The sequence below is a fragment of the Chlamydotis macqueenii genome, chromosome 4 (genome assembly GCF_036417535.1).
Source record: "Chlamydotis macqueenii isolate bChlMac1 chromosome 4, bChlMac1.mat, whole genome shotgun sequence".
In the NCBI taxonomy this organism is placed as follows: domain Eukaryota; kingdom Metazoa; phylum Chordata; class Aves; order Otidiformes; family Otididae; genus Chlamydotis; species Chlamydotis macqueenii.
Window position 1 is genome coordinate 75,051,342 of NC_141559.1, and position 19,417 is coordinate 75,070,758.

Below are 19,417 nucleotides of genomic sequence, written 5' to 3' on the forward strand. Positions count from 1 at the left end.
TATTTAATCACATGAGCGGGACACTGCAGAAAAATCAGATTCCACCTGTTCCTTAGCAAGATCCTAATCTGCATTTATGTCAGTAACTAATAATACAAATTAGACTTATATAATTTATTAGGATTTTTTTTCACCGCATGGATCAAAATAATCTTGCATTATATTATTTTCTTATTTAAAACTAAATCTCTGACTTTCAACATTTGAGATTTTACTCACAGCTGAGTGGGCATGTGTGAGACACACGGCTGAACCAACACAAATGAGAACTACGAAGAGTTATGCCAAATTACACCATGTTCTTGCAAAATGGAAAGCTCATAAACAGGTTTCTCTTGCTATCAACATGAGAGGGATAAAGGAGTAAACCAGTGGGTTTGGAGTGGCAGTTCTGAAGTAAGCTTCTCCGTAGATGGGATTTATAAAGGTCGATATGATGGGTCTGATCCTGCAACTCTAACTGAAGCAAATAATTCCACTGAAAATGAAGTGAGCTGTTTGCATAGAGAAAGGCACAAACATTGCATGGTAACTTCTCTGTTAAAATCTGTGTCTTGTTATCATAGCAAAAGCTTGATTCTAACAGTCACAATGAAGAAAAAAATGCCTGGGATGCTTCAGTTAGGTTAAAACTTATTTTTTTTTTTTACATAAACAGATGCAGTCCATTTCTATATATGGTCTGATGAAACAATATCCTTATGTATAACATACGCTGGATGAAGGATCACTCTGGATATGGATATTTTTTTGATAAATTTAATTGAAGAATACTTAATAAAAAGAAAAGGCTTTAGTATACAAGAATGAAGATATCTGGAGGGTTTCAGTCTGATGAAAGGAGTATTAAAAAGCATTTAGGAAGATAAACAAGGAGAAGTAGTCTGGGCATTCAAATGAAGAACAACAGAAAGAGATGTAAATTTGAATGTGAATACTAATGATTTAAAGAACTGAGATAGACTTATATAATTATCTTAAGTTAATGTGTTATTCAGGATAATTCAAACTGAATTCTGTTTTAATAGCAACAAAGTCACAACACTGAAGGAAAAGCATTTATTTGCACTTCTTTGTTTTTAAGGAGGTTTGAGGGACATAATATGATTCTTTACGATTGAAGGTGAAGGATTGTTTGTTGCAACTAGGAATCAACCATCATATCACTAATGAACCTATGAGCTTATTGAAAATATCTGCAGTGAAAAGCAAGTCCAATATTATGTAAAAATGAGTCCAATATTATGTTATAAACAGCATAACTTACAATACAATACACATGTAGATTGTAAATTACTGAATTACAAGTCAAAGTATAGTTATCTTCCTGGAAGAAAATCAAGTTTGATCATTCACTGAGAACAAATAGAAATTATGTTTATGATGTAAGATTCACATGTTGCAGAAATAAAATGTATGTAGTTTAACACAGGATCACGTCTAGACTAATTTTGAGCATAACATTCTAATTGGGGATTTAAAAAAAATTTTTACAATGAGGGTGGTGGAACACTGGCACAGGTTGCCCAGAGAGGTGTGGATGCCTCATCCCTGGAAACTTTTAAGGCCAGGTTTGACGGGGCTCTGAGCAACGAGATCTGGTTGGAGATGTGCCTGCTCCTTGCAGGGGGGTTGGACTAGATGACCTTTAAAGGTCCCTTCCAACCCAAACCATTCTGTGATTCTATGATTCTAATTAGAGGAAACTATGTTATTTATCTCCTACTATTCAATAATTTAAAATCCTTACCATATTTCATTTGTATTTGTCTAAAAACAGGAGGCTAATAATCAGTGAGTTTCCCTAACTCCAGTTGTATATAGAAGCATGAACTAGGAGTTGGAAGATAGGAAGTGGGACTGGAACGTGTCTTTCTCTTTTGCTTCCAGAGTGGCCTTGTAGAGATTAAGTTCTCTCCTGGCACTTTGCTTTTAAACACAGTCAACTACCTGACACTTGGCAATTTATTTATACATTTCCATCACATCAAAAGAAGATTCCATTTTTATATATACAGTGGTTCAGACAGATGTGAACCACTGTCAAAGCAATGGTTTAACTCTGCTCTTTAAGATTCACTTTCTATTCCTTTGGTAGTAATTTTCTGACTCTCTATTTGTATCTTGAAATACTCAGTGGTTGCAAAGTGCAGTAAGTGCAGACGGAAAATGTATCCCAATGGTTATTGGATGTTATCTACTTGATCTACCTCGATTGCAAAGATACAGGGAAAGATGGGTGGTTTTACAAAGCAGTACATAGGAATTAAATCCCACATACAACTAGAAAAGCATAACTCTCAAGAGAAGTATCTAATGCCATCATTTCTCTACAAAAAAAAAGATGGCCAACTACTTATCTCATTTATGCCAATATATGTACAGAGTAATGCTTCTGAGTTCGGGCAGTCACTCTGGACTATATTTGGAAGCAGACTGTACACTCAAATGTTTTCCAAACAAATTTCTGTCTCAGAAATTTCCTACAATGAGAGCATATGTTCAGATGGGAACACTGATATTTAAATGAAATTATAAAGATGCATTAAGAAATAAAAATAATAGTCAAGAGGTTGCTTCTGCTTCTGTTGAAGTTCATGAATACCCTCCCATGCTATTCAAGAGGAATAAGATGAGAGTAGCTCACATCATAGTCTGATACAAGGAACTGATATTTGATAGAAAGTTGTCAAATTTTCAGGTTTTTAACTAGCTATTAGGAAATAGTAAGCAGGTGCAAACCAAATGCAGAGGAACAGCTAGGGATGTGTTTTCAAAGTGGCATACAGGGGCCAAGCAGTGCCTTACAAATTTGGCCTTTGGATTTTCTTATGAAAATCTATACGCATTTTGCCAAATTAAAAAATATCCATTTGCACCTGTTTTGTACGAATTTATACTGTAGCAGTAAGCTTCCCCGAAGATTCTGTGTGCTCTTACCATGCCCAGCCCAGGGCAAGCAGAGCTTTCACTACAATACAGGATGAGACTGGGACAAGCCATGCTGGGTCAGTCTGGAAGCTCAATCTGATAGAAGAGTCTGTCTCTTGTGGGCTTCAGTTTGAAGAGAGAGATTTCTGACTCAGTTTACGTACAGTAGAGACTGGAATTGAACATGCAAGAACTTTGAGGTGAACGGAAGAAAACCAAAGAGGCAAGCAGGGCTTGCTGGACAGTGACAACACAACTGGAATCAACGACTTGAAGAGATGGAACAGGGACAGGTTAAATGAAGAGACTGGGAAAGTAAGTTTCAGGGCAAGTAAGAGAAAGGATGGGGATAGAAAGGTGATGGAGCTTAGAACAGAACCCAGTTTATCTTTCTCTTCCATCTGCCAAATATTTGGCTAGCAAAGTATTCCAAACCTCTACAGTACAGCCATTTCCCAAATATTCTGAACTGCCAAAACGTAAAACTTGCTACAGAGTCTTTATGAAAGATAAAAATATACTATTATTATCTCACACAATCACATATTTTGGGTTTGGTTTTAATTATTTACCTAACCTTACATGTAAGCAAAATTAGACCACTGAGCAATTAAGAAGAAAATCTTGCTGAAGAGTCACTACGCAAGCCTCTGACTGTACCACCTTCGCAGCAGCAGAGTGAAACCAGCGGAAATGGTGTGTTGGATTTTGACCAGAATATTCAACAAAGACCAATTCTACACTTAGTAAAAGATCTACTATGGAAATCTACCAGTTACTTCTTGCTATAACTTGCAAAGTAAGTGTATTTTCACCCTACGGCTTTGACCCTTTGGATTTTATACATTTTTTATACATTCATATTGTAAAGTCCTTCATTTTAACATATATTTGCTTGCCCACTTTTACTTCTTTTCCTGTGCCTCACTTTGCCAGCCATTTTTACTGCTTTAATTTGCAAGGATTCCCACAAGAATGATCTTATGCCACTGGTAGACAGTTGACAGGGATATTTTGATCAAGACAGATTGTGCCTTCCAGACTTACTCCCTTAGGACTAAATCCAGCTTCCTTTCAAAACACATTCACATTTATCATGTACACAAATAAGGACCTTAAACTACAGTCTAAAATGCTGGCCTCTCTCTGTGACATTTCCATATTGTTGTTGTCAGCTTAATTTCAACAATGCTAAAACAAAACTTCAGTGCTCTCATGCTATTTCTTTCCTCAGTTATTGGTACTATTGCCACCCTGCCTGTCAGTCAAGGCCATAACTTCAGAGGTCACTTTTCATGTAGACTGCTCTCCAGGATATCACAACCAGTTTATGTGCACATCAACTTCACTCTTTTTGAACAGTAGCTTTCAAGTAGTATTTTTCTTTTGCTTCATAGCTAAAAATGTAAGGTACTGTCTCAAAATTTTCTATTTTACTGTAATAAACATGTCTTTCCTGGGTCTAACTAATGCAATCTTTCTCCAGCAAACCAACTATCTGGAATGCTCTCATTTTAAGATCATTCTGCTAGTTCATTGTTTTGACCCACTTACTCCACCTAGCATCTCAGAGTTGATTCTAGCACATAAACCAAAAGCTGCCTGTCTTTACTATCCAGATTCTTCACAATTTGGTTCCATTCTACCTATTATCTCTTATTCTTTACTGATGTCATCTCCTATTTCTGATTAGCCAAGAATACCCATCTCCTTGTTCCATTTATTCGATTTCCAAACAAGTAATTTTATTTACTTTTGATCAGCTCCTACAACCATTTATATTGCTGTTTGAAACCTACTTCATTCTGACAGAGATTTTGCTCTGCAAAACATCCTTTGCTATCTGCTCCTTGCAGTTCAGGTGAGAATGTGTGGCTGTCAGAAGTACATATCCCCAGGATCTGGCACTTGACAATACTGGCATCCATAGTGGCTCCTGCAGCCTGGCAGAGACATTCCTGGGGTGCTGAATTGCCTTGAATATATTCTGGAATGACCTGTGCATGTTGTCTTTTTATTTTGAGAGAAATAACCTAGCACAAGAATTGTTGGTTTCACCAGGAAAAACCACAAACAGCTGGACAATAGGCTAACAAGCATATTTTACGTAGGTCATCAACCTGTTACCAAAGAACTAAACAAGACACCTCAGATATCACATTAGAAGGACATAAAGACTATAAAACATACAGATACAATAAAAATATATAATATGAATGAAACATATAGTGTTGATAATGACTGGAATCTGATTGTACTTTCAGGAGATGGAAAACTACTTAACCAATTAGAGAAGTCTAATAGAATAGAAGACAGTAACTTGTAGAAAAGTCAAGTCTGATACACTGCATATCTAGGTAAGCAAATAAATATAAAGAGAGCTGTGTCTTGCAATTGTTTAGATTTGTGCTCTTGGAATCTGACTCTCTGGATTTTTGTCTGGTTGGTAGAACACAACACTAGGTGTGCTATTTGTCGTGCTGCTAGCATGAGACATACAGGCTTGAATACAGTCTGTGATTTAAAGTTATGGTTTTAATCAGATTACAAACTGGAGGAAGTTTCTGCATGGGTCAGTTAATATTGGCTAACTAGTAAGTGGCCAAGCCCAGAAATCATGTGTACAAAAATGCTAAAATATTTTTAGGATCATATGCCTAAAACAGAAAAGAAAAAAGTGAACTGGATTTTCCATGCTGATAATTATAAGCACCCATTTGGTACGGAAACAAAGTTGAATTTTATGTAAACATAGATCTAGCTTTCTACTTTCTTGGATAAATTCACAGCAAAAATATTACATGGCAAGTGAGCTAAAACTACCCCTGAGAAAAGCTTCTGCCTTACCTTTGGCATCAGTTATCCTCCCTGTTCTTCTCCTTTTGAAAGGGTTTATTAAGAAACTTAAGATTCATGTTTCTGTAATGGAGTTACTGCTTCTTTTGTATTTTTATTATCTTTCCTGATCTGAATATTAATTTTTACAAGTATTTATTTTGGCAGCAGTGGCAGCTGAATGTACCTGCTCTCTGCCCAGTGAAAAACGATTATTTTGAAACCGGATCAGTTCCCTGATTTAACTCAGCATACAAATGCACAAAGAGTTATGTCAGTACTAAAAGGCGGGAGGGCAATGGCAGAAACTAAGAGTCTGAGTGGAAACAAGTTAAGAAAGCAAACACCCAAGAAATGTGTATGGATCCACTGCCTCAGTCTTTGATTTTCATATCACAGCTCCATAGTTTTATATTCTTGTAGCCATTTGTGTTTACACAAAATCAACATGAAACATTATCTAACTGGAATAGCAGGGTTTTAGACCTCATTGTCAAAGTGAAAATGAGCACTTGAGCTACATGGCCGTATGGAATCAGAGATCTGAGAATGTAGTTTCATAATACATGGCACTCACAGACAATAGCAATCTAAACAATATTACTGTCTTCCCATAGTGATTTTCTAAAGCTGATTCAATCCAGTAGCTGTATTAGCACAAGTCAGAGTGGCACTGAGGACAGAGAGATGGGAAGAGGTGACAAACCATGGCTAGGAAAGGATGGGGACAGCTTCAACCAGTATTGCTACATTTTGGCAAATCTTGGTCTGGCTGCTTGCAGTATTAGATTAAAATCAGGCAGTTGATTTACTGTCACTTCCCTCTGTCCCACTGTTCTGATGGTCACTTATGTCCTTAAAGCAAGAATAACCGGTCCTGTGAGTCAGCTTCTGAACTGCATCTGTACATATAAACGGGTGGTGCTGACAGAAACTTCTGTTTGGAAGGAGGAAAGGAGATGACAGGAAACTACAGAACAGCTTAGTCAGAAGTGGAAGAGAAGCTCTCTCTATCACTGTCAAATCCATTTTAGAAGGTTGTTTCATTCCTGTTTTTCAAGCCCTCTGATCTTTAACTTCCTTGTTTTCTAGTGATAACCATAAGAAATTTGGACTTCACTCATGAACGAAAAATGTCACTGTAAGAAAACCTATGAAAGTTACAACAACATATTAGAAAGCAGATATCTTTATATTTAAAATCACATAGTAAAACAAAGTAAGCTATGTATGTAAGAAGAACTGAAACTTAATATACCTGCAACATCTTAGCTGATTCATTCAAGAAATCCTCCACGCTCTGATTTTCAGGGTTAAATTTGTTAAGCTGTTCGACTATTATTGCAATATGTTTTCCATGGATGACCATCTTTACCATGGAGAATCCTATAAATAAAGTAAATCATTACTTTTTCATGCCTCCTTCAGTTGTAGCATAATGCATGTTGATAGGCTCATAGAGAAGATATGCTGCAGTAATGTAGAAGAGAACATTTAGGTCAAGCTTTCAAAATCAGAGTTACTCAGAACAGCTAACAGGAGAAATGAGAATACAGTACAAACATCAATAAAATACAAGACATAATTACATGTTTCTTATTCTGCAAATGTCTCAAAAGATCCTTAAGATGATACCTGAAATGGGTTCTGTACCAGGTTATTTGACAAAAATGTAATTAAACATAATACTAGAGAAAAGCATGAATTTTTGCATGTGTGCTATCCATGTCCTATTTAATACATTGCTCTCCCCAGTGAGAAGCAATTGAAAGCAAAATTTTAGGCTTAAATCTTATCACATGTTGCTATTAAGAGCCTATTTTTCCAAAACAACAAAAGAAAGGAACAGAGAGGAAATATGAGGAAGCAATGGTACAGTGTTGGTCAGCAAGCTGGGCAGTGATGACAACACATCAGTAGTCTAGGCCACCATCAAGGTTTTTGAAGGCACGGCAGTTGGGTACTTTTTATGGCTGACGTTTGTGAAATGACTGGATTACATCTGCCTCAAGTGATGTTTAACTCGTATGCGTGAGAGTTTGCAGAACTGCATACCTGGTTTAGCAATGGGAAAAAATGAGCACAGAAGTAATTTTCCATTATTCTTGTATTTTATATACCATGATATTCTGATGTTAGAAAATAATGCTTAATCAAGATGATTCATTCCTACCGTGGTAAAGAAAATTAGTTTCCTGTTTTCAAAGGATATAATAACATTTCCAGATACAGTGTTTTCGTACTCTGCCTTTCAGCACTATCATACTCGTAATTGCCTAAACAGCACTTTCAATCACCAGTCTCAAACAGCTGAAAGAAAGAGTTTGTCTGTGATTATAATCAATATAGGCATTTAGTTACCTGGTATGATCAAGACAAAATGTCCAATTAAAAAAAAAAAGTCCAGCAAAACAGGGCTGGATCATGACAAGGGATGGCAAATAAAATAAGAGGTGCTACTGTCTCACAGGAGGAATCATCATGTCTCCACTACCCTGAGAAACATGACCTGTTTGTCTGTACCTGCCCAGGTTCTTACACTCACAAGGGATTTTGGGTAAGGGAGAGAGAAATACCTCTGTACTCATTGAGGCTGAATCACAATTCAGACTCCAACAGCTCTCTCAGTGACAAATATCTTTTCTTCTCGCATGGTAGAAATGAGATTGAGCTCTCATGCCCTGGACATGCTGATATTCACCCCTCCTCTCCAAATAACAACCATCAAAACCAAAAACTGAAACATGAAAATGAAGACATATAAGTTTGGAACATAAAGCATTTCTTAATAGAAAGAACTTAACTTCAGGTTGTATTTAAACAAATAGCTATTATTATCATCAATGTTTTAAAACATACACATTAGGAATAAAATGTTGTGATGTGCACCCTTATTTCCACAGAGCCATTTAGGAGAATATTCTAATTGCTAGGTATAAATTGCTAGTATTCTAATTGCTAGGAATTTATACTCTGTACAAAATGGTAGAAATTTCCTTGCATTACCAGATGTAGAATTTCAGTTAAAGGAGGTAAGAACCTGACTTAGCCTCATTTTACAATGGAGCTTGGAGATATTTTGAAAGCAACTGTATAGGATAAGACTGACCACAATTACAGGGACTTGTTTCAATGACCTGAAAGATTCCTTCAGGTTTTACATTCCCTCTTATGTTCCTGGCCTAGAAAGACTGTGACTGCATTTCCTCTGATGAAACCCATCCTTCCTAAAAAGAGGGCTGAACTAAGGCTCCCTGCAAAATTCAGTCAGATCAAGTAGCTGCTGCTCAAAATGGAACAGGCGCTGCTGTCAGCTGTGTGCTAGAGAAGAGCCACTGAATACACGGTGCCATTGTCCCAAAGGTTACATCCTGCCATTCTCATTTCCTCTGGACTTTTCTGCATTGCTGACTGTCACCTGAGCGTAGCAGAGCAGCTCTGGGCACAGGTCCTCTTCTCAGCAGATTCCTCCCTTAAGGCAGCAATCATCAGATGGCAAACATTCACCCTGAGCAGCTATAGCCTGGACCTTACATTTATTTTTAATTTGCATGTGTTCCAGTGTTTTGAACACTTACTACAAGTATTTTCTTTGACTTACACACAGCTTTTTTTTTTTTTTTTTTTTTTTTTTTTGTGGAAATATCTTGTGGAACTTTACAACTAAATATTCACTGTACAAAACCTTCTGCAAGTAAGCTGTGTTACAGCGACGAGATGGGGAAGCCAAAGGGCAGCAAGGCTGGCTATGTGCCCAAAATCGCAACAGTTCATGAAGACTCTGGGAGCAAAGCCCAACAATCCTGCCCGCAGTATAACACAGGCCTCACTGATTTTTTTTTTTCTGCTGTATTTACAGACCCCTAATAAACGAGTTGAAGTGGTTATAAGCCTGCCCAGGGCACGGGACGCTTTCTGCGTGCCACACACATCGAGCATTTTGCCCATTTTTGTTTTCCAAGGTGTCACAGGCCCACAGATGCCTGGCGGCCACCTGACGCCCGGGAGGCCGCCGGGGGTGCAGCACCCCGGGCCCTGGGGCGGGCGCCGCCGCCTGAGGCGAATGTGCGACCGCGCAGCTGCCCCTGCTCCTGCGGACGGCCCCTCAGCCCGGTCCCGTACCTGGCTGCCCCCGCCGGAGCCCGACACCCGTCTCTCGGCGCGGCGCGGACCCTCCAGCCGCAGGGACCCCGCTACGGCTACCTTGCGGCTCGGCCCGGTGCCGTTGCTAAGGGGCGCAGGGGCTGCTGGGAGCTGTAGTTCTCCCCGACGCCCGCCTTCGTGGTGCGGAACGGCTCGGTCGGAGGCAAAGAACTACCCGTCCTGGAAGAAAGATGGCGGCGATTGTTTGCCGCCGTTGCCAAGCAACTCGTTCCACCCCCTCCTCGATTTTTGTGCTGACGAGCCTCTAGAACTCGATCAGCCGTCTGCCGCGCGCTCAGGTAGGGCTGATTGTCACAAGCAGAGGCCAGGGACCCTAGCACAGACATGGAGAAGACTACGAATCCCGGCATCCCCCGGGCCACACCGCCTTGCGCCGCGCCTCCGGCTGCCGGGCGTGGCATGCTGGGGCGCGTAGTTTCTCTGACCTCTTCCCATGTTACGCAAATGAGCAGCCGAGTGGGAGGGGCCAGGCCTCCGGGAGGCCGTCCCCAGTCGCCATCCCATTGGTCTAGGGCGCGGGAGCCAGCGGAGAGGGAGAGCGTGGGCCTGCCCCTGCGCATGCGCCGCGGGGAGGTGGCGGGGGGGTGGGGGGGAGGAGCGGGGGAGCCGGCGCTGCCGGCCGCGCGATGTGTTGGGGGCTGTCAGCGAGGCGCGAAGTCGCTGCGCTGAGGGGAGCACGCGCGGCGCCCGCGCTCCGCAGCGGCTGGCGGCCTCTGCCCTGAGGCGGAGCGGGCGGGGGCGGCTGCGGCGCTTTGCGGACACCCGGCGGAGCCTCCCGGCGTAGGCGCAGGGCTCGCCCCGCTGCCCCGAGCGGCGCGGGCGGGGAGCCGGCAAGCCCTGTGGCAGCGGCAGGCGGCGGCGGCGGCGGCGGAGGGGTGGCAGCGGCCGCGGTGATGATGAACAGGTTCCGAAAGTGGCTCTACAAACCCAAGGTGAGCGGTGAGGGGCTGCGCCTCCCCGCCCCGGGGTCACCCTCACCCCGCGGCTGGGAAGTTGTGGCGCAGAGCCTGGAGCGTCCGCTTGCTTTGGGACGGGTCCTGCGCTGGGCAGGGGAAGGCGAGAGGGGCTGGGGCGTGCGGGGCGCCGGAGCGGGCGATCCGCTCTCACCGGCTGCGCGGAGCCACTCGCCCGCTGCGGGGGGGAGGAGATGACAAAGCAGAGCGTGTGCCGCTCGGACCGGCCGGCGGCGCGGCCCGGGGCGGGGGCAGGCGGCTCTCCCCGGGGCGGGGGGGGGGAGGCCGGCACCGGGGAGCCTCCGGAGGGGCTGGGGAGCTGCGGGAGCGGCCCGCGGCGGGCACGGGGGCGGCTCGGCGGAGCTCTCCCTGGGCAGCCGGCGCTCCGCGGCCGCGCTCCGGGCGGCGCTGCGCTGCGCTGTGCCGTGCGCCCGGCCGCAGCCGGGGAGAGGCGGCTCGGTGCCCCTGTTCCGCTGCCTGCGTGCGCCCGGGAACTTCTTAAGTTAAAAAAAAAAATTGTTGAACGGTGCTCTGTAGGTGTCTATTTTCTGCCCATCTCGCTGTTAAATTTTTGGAGGGAGTCCAAGTGGCACGGCGTGCTTTGTAACGAAATTACCATCTTCTGGCACGAGGGGAATAACTGTCTGGAGAGCGATCTTGTCTCACGTGTGATGTTCCGATCGCGGATGAAGGACACTGCTGGTTTTGAACACCTCCAGCATCCTTTTTGTCCAGGCTTTACAGCAGTCAGTATAGTTATTCACTTTACGAATTACTTGATTTAATTTTTGTCCCTGTCTGTCACTACCACTCAATTTTTTTTTTCTTATGTTTTAAGTTTAGTAATAGCGTTAAGCCTTATTTTTGTAACTCTTCCATGCACGCAGTTCTTTGCCTGAATTACAGCCAGTATGCTGGGGTTTAGGGGGAAAAAAAAATCGAGGTGATACTGCAAAATAAAAGGATTATGCTGGCTTTATGGATTTTTTTATGTAGTTGTAACCCTGGTGAGTACTGTTGAAGAACACGTGCTTGTCTGATATTGCTGCTAATAACTGAAAGGAAAATAATTTATAGATTAAGTAATTGAAAAGATGATAACCTTATTCAAGTAATTGAAAATATGATAACCTTAATTACTGCCTGTAATTAAGGTAGCTTTTGATAAACTTTGTTACTTCCTTATGTTTTATACCAAGGAACAAGAGAGAAACGGTTAATGAACCAAAAGAAATATTAGTAATCTTAAATACAGAAGAAACAATTGCAAATATAGCTTTTGTCACTATTTTTTTTTATCAAAACTGATCAGATTTCACATTAATTTTCTTTCTAATGGAGATTTAATCTTTTTATTAATATACTGTTCCTTTGTTGTATGCTACATGTTCAGCATCCGACGTCTGTATCAAACAGTGTGTGCTTCTGTTTCTGTGGGACTCTTCTGTGGTAAGGGAACTTTCCAACCCTGTCGTATGACACTGAGCCTCTTAAATCAATAACATCTATTGCTGTTAGTTTAAAAGCAGCACTGTGTCTTTTGGTTTTAAGTTTACACTTTCTTTGTGAGTAGTTTTCGTTAGTTCCAGTAGCTTACTATGTCATTTTTGTACTTGTATTCAGAATTGGCTACTGACGAATTGTAATAGCATATGTTCCTTCAGAAACAAGCATTTTTCCTTGTATGCCTGTTGAATTTGTAGGGATAATATAATTAAATACACAAAAGTTTGAATAGCACACAAAAGTATGATGGAGGAGCTCACATTTAGAGACTAACTGTCCTGGTTATACTACTTGCTTTCTTGTTTCATCAAGGAGTCCTTAGGATTCCTTCCCATAAGGTGAGTGGATTCCGCAGTCAACTTTGCAATGGTTTTCAATATAATGTATTTTGAGGATTAATTTTTTGAATATCTATTCTGATGGGGGCTATCACCATGAGTGACTTAGTTTGCTTAGTTATAATCCTCTGTTAGGTACTTCAGATGCCGGGTACATTTTATCAGTTCGATTTTGCTGCTACCAATGACGGGGAATACTTCAGAAATATTCCAGATCCTACTATCATATGATAGGACTTCTGCATGGCAGGAGATTTTGGTGGTACTGGGAATTTGGCCTATGGCTTTGATTGCTGTTCAGAGACACTTTTGAAGGCAGGGGATGACATCAGAGTGCAGCAAATTCACAGTACAGCCCGTTCAGAAACCTGAATAGGTGGTTTAGCTCAATCTCAGGGGAACCATTTCTTAATTATTCCTTAAAAAACCAACCCAAAAATATGTAAATTAATTCAGCTTAATCTTTGTAAATGGGGGAGATGAGGAAATGGAACGGAACAGATAATGCTTAACAAGATGGAATTACAAAACTATCAGGGTAATCATCGAGTTACTGTAAGACACAGGGACCTTCATCTAGGCAGAGAGATTTGCTTGGTAACTGCTGCATCTCTGAACATACCAAGGATAGGAGAGAAAACGTGGGTGTAGGAAGTGGAAAGCCTTGACTAATATCATGAGCATGTCACGAGAATGGCACGACTTCCCTAGATCCTGGTGCAGTCAGTGCTCTTCCTGTCCAGCCATACGCTTCAGGTATGCTGATATACCAGATTTTAATAACCCAGATCGAATGCCGATGGTGGAGGTGACCAGAGAATGAAATAAATAGCAGTGATGTGATCTGTATAGCTGGCAGGAGGCAGACTTTTAACTGATGTATTGGAGAGGCAGCAGAGATCTTGTTTCCAGCCTCCACATTGGTTGTTATTTAATTTTTAAACTATTTTTTGTAAGATCCGTTTTCCTTTTGGAGACTAGAGATTCAACGCGTTAAATTTGTGGAGGGGAGTTGGTGTTTGCTTTTAAACCAGGAGGAAACGCAGAGGAGTGGTTTGAAGCAATGGTGTTCTGGAATTGCAGCACACTGGTGGAACAGTAGTTGTTCTGTTTGACCTCCTCAGGACACTGCAGGCTTCCCAGGCACTGCCACCTTTCTGAGTCAGGGGATGATCCCACCTAAATCAAAATATTTATCTGTGTGCACAGATGTGATAGAAATATTTCCTGTCACTTCAGGAATTTCTTATCTTGTACCTCCTGCTGCTGGAGCATTCCACAGGTGTCAGGTCAGAACCTGGTCTTTTGAATTGAGCTCAAGTTTATTGATATTTGGGAGAACTGTTTAGTGTTTGATGGGGGTGGGGAGGGGAGTCTTATCTCTAACCAGAACATCAAGATGTTTTTAATCTGTTTGCAATAACAGACTGAAACATCATCAGTGTATGTTTATTTTTCTTTTTTGAAAAATATTGCTTATTTTGTATTTATATCTATGAATTGGAATAATTTTTTACCTGGGAATCAAAAGCAAAGGAGTATGTATTTTTTTCATGAGACCTTACCTTCTTTTTTGTATTTGTTTCAATTGTTCATTCGGTAATCGAACATTTTGCTCCTAGTTTCTTTTAGTTAGTGAAAGAATACAAACTTCTTGCAGTAAATGTTGAAGAATTTCTTATGTTCCTATAATTCCCAGAAAATTTGTAGTCATTGGTGGTAAGGACATTGCTTTGTGAATGCTTTGTCCCATTTAAGTGTTGCTCACAAGGCTTGCATAAGCCTGGAGGTTTTGTATGATTTTATTTATTAAAACCCCTCCCGTTTAAGAGTGAGGAAGGTACAGCTGTGCCGTTAGTGTCTGTTCTGAGGGAAAGGCTGCGTGACTTCCGTGGAGATGGGAAGAAGATCCCTTTATGGAGATGGCCCCAAGTTGTAGCTGGGAGGTGCTCAGCAGACCTCTTGGACGTGCTTCACAGGTTAAGCAGCTTCTCCCCTTGGAGTGCTTAGAGATGCTGGGAATTGTAGTTGCCATTTTCCTAGGTATTTGTTTTGAACTACTTTTCGTTGGTTTCTTTTTTTTTTTTTTTAATCTAATTGTTACTTTCTGCAGCTGGATTAGCAGATCCATCTTCTAGACAAGAGATTCTTGCTGCCTGTTAACATGTTTCTGCAGTGATGCTCTGGTCAGAAATAACGTTCCGGGATAAGTGAAATGGCTGGTGCTTGGAGAAGGCTTGTTTCTGGGTTTGTGCATAGTGCCTTTCTCTAACTTTTTTATGGAAGTAAGCCATAGCTAGTAATAATTGTTGCTGGTAATAGTTGTTAAAGGACTGTGAACAAAAGTATGCTAATTTAAAAAGAAATTAACAAAAAAAACCCCCAAAAGTATGCTAATTTCTTTTTAAAAAAAAGCTGTAAAACAAGAGATAGAAAATTGGTGTCTGGGAAGAAAATCCCATGCAAGTAAGAGGAAGAGCGAACACTGCTAGGGAATCAAAAGCAATCCCCTAAAGTAGCAAAGCAAGAACCAATGGCAAAAAAAAAAAAAAAAAAAAAAATCAAATGACTGCTAGGAGCTTCTGCATTACTTGCGGGAGAAATGTTTAAAAAAAAAAAAAAAATCCTAGGTGAGTGTTGAACTAGGTAATCTTTCTCAGGAGCGTTGTCAGGGTTGCTTAGTGGCAGAGCTGACTCGAAGTGAAAGATGGGAAATACAATAGGAAATAGTCAAAACTAATTTTGTGTGTTTGTTTTAAAGGAAGAGAGGAAACGTGTGTGGGAATTTTTGTAAGAAAAAGTTTGTTCTAGGTAGGAAAAGAGGAAGGGGTCTTTTAAAGATTAATAGAAATATGAGCTTTAGAAGAATGGAAGATAGTAAAAATTACACAGTACTTAACATACTGCAAAGAGAGTTTTCGAAACTGGGTCAGTAGAATGAGATGCAAGAAGAGGGAGGATTATTTTAAGCGGTGTTTTGATAGATGGAAATGGTCAGGAATGAAAAAGGATGAAGCTACTGGAGTAGCCAAGCAACTACCGAGTCTAGTTTTGGGGGAGTGAATGAAAAACAAAGGATGATTTCACAGAGTGATAGGTAGAAAGCAGTTAGCATCTTATTTTAGCTAGGATTTCCAAACCTTAAAAGTGAAGGATTCGTTCTTTACAGAAGAGTGGTAGAGCGAGTTCAGTCTTGGGAAAAATGTATTGGAGAAAACTACTTGAATGCAGGGTAATTGAAAGAGGTAAAAGCTTTTTATTGGTGCCATACAGTAATCAAAGCCTTTGGGCACAGCATTTTGTGGAAAAAACCCTTGTTATTTAATGCAATATTTATATTAACATCTAATGACTTTCAAAGACAGAAGAACGAGGAGTTTGTCTTACTTGGGGACATAGCAGTTACTGGATTTTTGTAAATCTTCATTTTCATTATCAACTCTTTGATCTCAGTTATCTGCTTCATTATTCTTGTTACTACTGTCTGATCACAGGCTGCAGCAATTGAACCACCTGAATCAGTGTTATTGATAACGATCCCGAGGAAGGCAACTTGTAAATCATCACACATGATGCAGTTTGAGAATTTCGCATATGGAATTGCTTCATTTCCGAAGCACCATCTAGTGGTTTGGACACAAGTGTGGAAACTTCCATTTCTTCACTGTTTTATTCTAGCTCTGCAGCTGACTGAAGGTAATTACCTGCAGTCGTGTTGTTTCTTAGCCTTGATTTTACCTATGTCTCAAAAAGGGAAGTAGGTAGTAGTTGTCTATTAAGATAATTGCTTGGCTATTCTTAATTACTCTAATGTGAGAGAAATACACATACCTTGCAAAATTATTTTTGATGTGGATTACTGTGAGCAGAGTCAGAGTGTATCAGATCAAAGGTCCGTCTAGCCTAGTGCGATGTCTGGTGGTTATCTCTTTCTCGGTATCCTGTAACAGATGCCTAGGGAAAAAAGATGAGATGAATAGAAACTGATATTTCCCCTGGGCTTTTTTAAACTTACGGTAGTCTGCAGCATAGGAGTTGCTGAGCTGCAGATTGTGCCCTTATAATTTAATAGCTCATAAACATTTTTCTTTAAAATGTTTAATCATTTTTTTCAAGTAATTTATACTTCTGGTCTCCATAACGACTACTGGCTTCTCAGTGCTTCAAGCTGAGTTACGTTATAGTGAGATAAGCATTTTTTTTATAAACTTTTTCAAGCAACCATCGGTGCGGCCTAATGCATTTCTTATCCTGCAGACTGTCTTCTGCTCTTTCTCTTAAAAACTCGATTTGGTTGTTTAGACTCTATTCCTCTCCTCTCCCCCACAGGGTATTTCTTATCAGAATTTAGAAGAAAATACTTTTTAAAGATCACAGCACATTCTTCCTAGGTTATTTAGAAAAATGACAAAACAACAACAAAAAACCCAAAAAAACCTCACCAAAAGTACCTTCTGACTTGAAGCACAGGGTAGTATTTTCTTACTGAACTAACTGAAAAATAAACAGTGCAAATACTTTTGGCATGCTTCATTTAACTGCTTTAATAGTTATGATGATCTACTTGCATGACAGTTAAGCTAGCAGTATTCATTTAAATTCATTCACTAGAACTATTTATAAATAATGATCTTTAAAATAAATTAATTGAAGGCTAAGTAGGTTGGTTTGGCTCACGTTTGAAGACGGGCCAACCTTCACAGTGCGTATGAAAGAGCAAGTTTCTTCAGCTTAGTCATTTTACTGGAGGATGCTGCTAAATTGGAGTCTGTCTTAGCTCTTCTCAACTGAGTCTTTGTTTTCATGTTGAAGGTATGAAATATTCCAACTCTTTATTGTACCTAAAGTTGCAAGCTAGGGACTGTTGGTATAATGGCCACGTGCTCCCTGCTTGCATTCAGGAGGGGAACTGCTGCTTGCCGTGCTAGCTGGAGCTGTTGAATCTGATAAACTCAAGCTATCCCTAAGTCAGCTAAAGCAAAGCGCTTAACCTATGTCTGATGGATAGCTCGGTGTAATAGAATATGGCTTTCCTTTGAGGCAGTGTCAGCTGCCTGCCCTTTGAAAACAGGTGAGTGACAAAAATTGTGATGCGTTTTATAGAGGTCTAGATTTTGGATATAGGAAAGTGTGATGTTTTAGGGGAGACAGAATATTTGGACAACTTAGACATCATTCCTGTCTCAGTATACCTTGCTGCTGTAACTGGAAGGTCTTGCTCTTATTTATTTGTTTTGATGACATGGGTCAGACTTATTACATGTTGTCTGTGTATTTCTATTCTACCCTGCAGGCTACAGGGTTTTCCTTCTTGTCTCCTCAGTAGTCAGTAATTTTTTTGCATTAGTTCCTCAAGCTTCTAGTCTGGCAGTTCTTCTTTATCTTTATGATCCCATTGATGGCGGTTCTTACTCCAATTCCTCTACAGTCACCACCTTCTCCTCCCTGTAGTATTAGTGTTTTTGATTCTGTTTAGGAATAAGATGCCCTGAAAAGCTGGTTGATGGGAACTGAGCTGTGAACGGAAATAAGATTTTGCAATGAGGCAGTGGAAGTGCGTAACAACATACAGCAAGGGAAGTTGACCTCTGAGAGCGTCATGTAGTGACTGCCTCTGCTTTACTCTGTCTTTATAGGCCATAAACTCGTTTTTCTTTTCTCTGAGGACCTTTATCCATACTTGATAGGCGTTCAGAATGAGTAACGTAAGAGTGAGCATCATGTCAGTTCCATGTACACCACACTGGGTCAGTGAATGAAAGGAAAGCAAATGGAGAAGGGGACACTGAAGGGGAGACAGGTAAAGAAGATGGGATGGAAGAAAATGCTTGGCATAAAAACGTAAAAAAAGTAGTTTCGGGGGGAAAAAGGGAGGATTGCTTTCCTACTGTTTCAAAATGCCTGCTTTTTATTTTCAAATGGGACACAGGTCAATTAAAATTGAGGTAGTGTTTATGCTGGAATGTGTTAATTCCTGCCATTGACTGGCACTTTGATCTCAGAGAATTATAGGTGGTTGAAGCTCAACTAACCAGATGCTCAGGGTGTTCTGCATTTCTGCTCTGCATTCTTATAATTCTCACCTTCCTCTGTAAATTTTTAATGTAGGAAATATTTCCTGACATTCTGAAGTTCATCAGATGTTCAAAAACCCGGTTTACTGAGGTTAGTTTCCTGCCATGAAAGGAGCTGAGCATGAAAGGGGTCTGACATATTTGTCTGTAAGTGGCTTTTGGATGTTTGTCATCTAGGAATCTCTTTAGGAATGGTATGGGCTCTCGTGTCAGTGCCTCTTTCTCTAATTCTTGTTCTGTAAGCACCAATCTCATAGCAGAAGTTCCACCTTGCTGTTGTAGTCCAGTTGCTGGAGTTAGTGTGCTCTTAGCATACAAATAAGAACATATCGGTATGCTTCCTGTAGAACGAACCAAATAATCTCAAAGCACTGTCTACTTTTACTTTACTTTCAAGATTCATATATATAGAGAGAGCATGCCTACACTGCTGAACATATTATTTAATGTATTTTTTAAAGTTTTATTTTTATAAAGCTGGACCAGTATACCTGGTCTAGTTCACAGCCTTACAAAAATATCTTGACGCAATTGAAATGATGTCATTTTATGGCGCAAAATGGATGGAAGCCCTTAGAGAATAAGGAACAGTTAATATGATACAAGGAGTAGGAAA

At 40.7% G+C, this 19,417-nt stretch overlaps 2 protein-coding genes across 2 annotated transcripts in view; one reads left to right on the forward strand and one right to left on the reverse strand.

The window, feature by feature from the left end:
* CFAP99 (cilia and flagella associated protein 99) overlaps positions 1-9,960 on the reverse strand; it is a 60,884-nt gene extending 50,924 nt beyond the window's left edge. The window contains exons 1-2 of the mRNA XM_086747052.1: positions 9,889-9,960; positions 7,025-7,152 (exon numbers count right to left, since the gene is read on the reverse strand). Of these exons, the coding sequence (XP_086603178.1) occupies positions 7,025-7,144 (120 nt within the window). The 5' untranslated portion in view covers positions 7,145-7,152; positions 9,889-9,960. The remainder of the gene's footprint in view (positions 1-7,024; positions 7,153-9,888) is intronic.
* Positions 9,961-10,679: 719 nt separating this feature from the next.
* The window catches only part of ZFYVE28 (zinc finger FYVE-type containing 28), a 160,220-nt gene continuing 151,482 nt past the window's right edge, over positions 10,680-19,417 (forward strand). Inside the window, exon 1 of the mRNA XM_086747322.1 lies at positions 10,680-10,862. Within this exon, the coding sequence (XP_086603448.1) occupies positions 10,824-10,862 (39 nt within the window). The 5' untranslated portion in view covers positions 10,680-10,823. The remainder of the gene's footprint in view (positions 10,863-19,417) is intronic.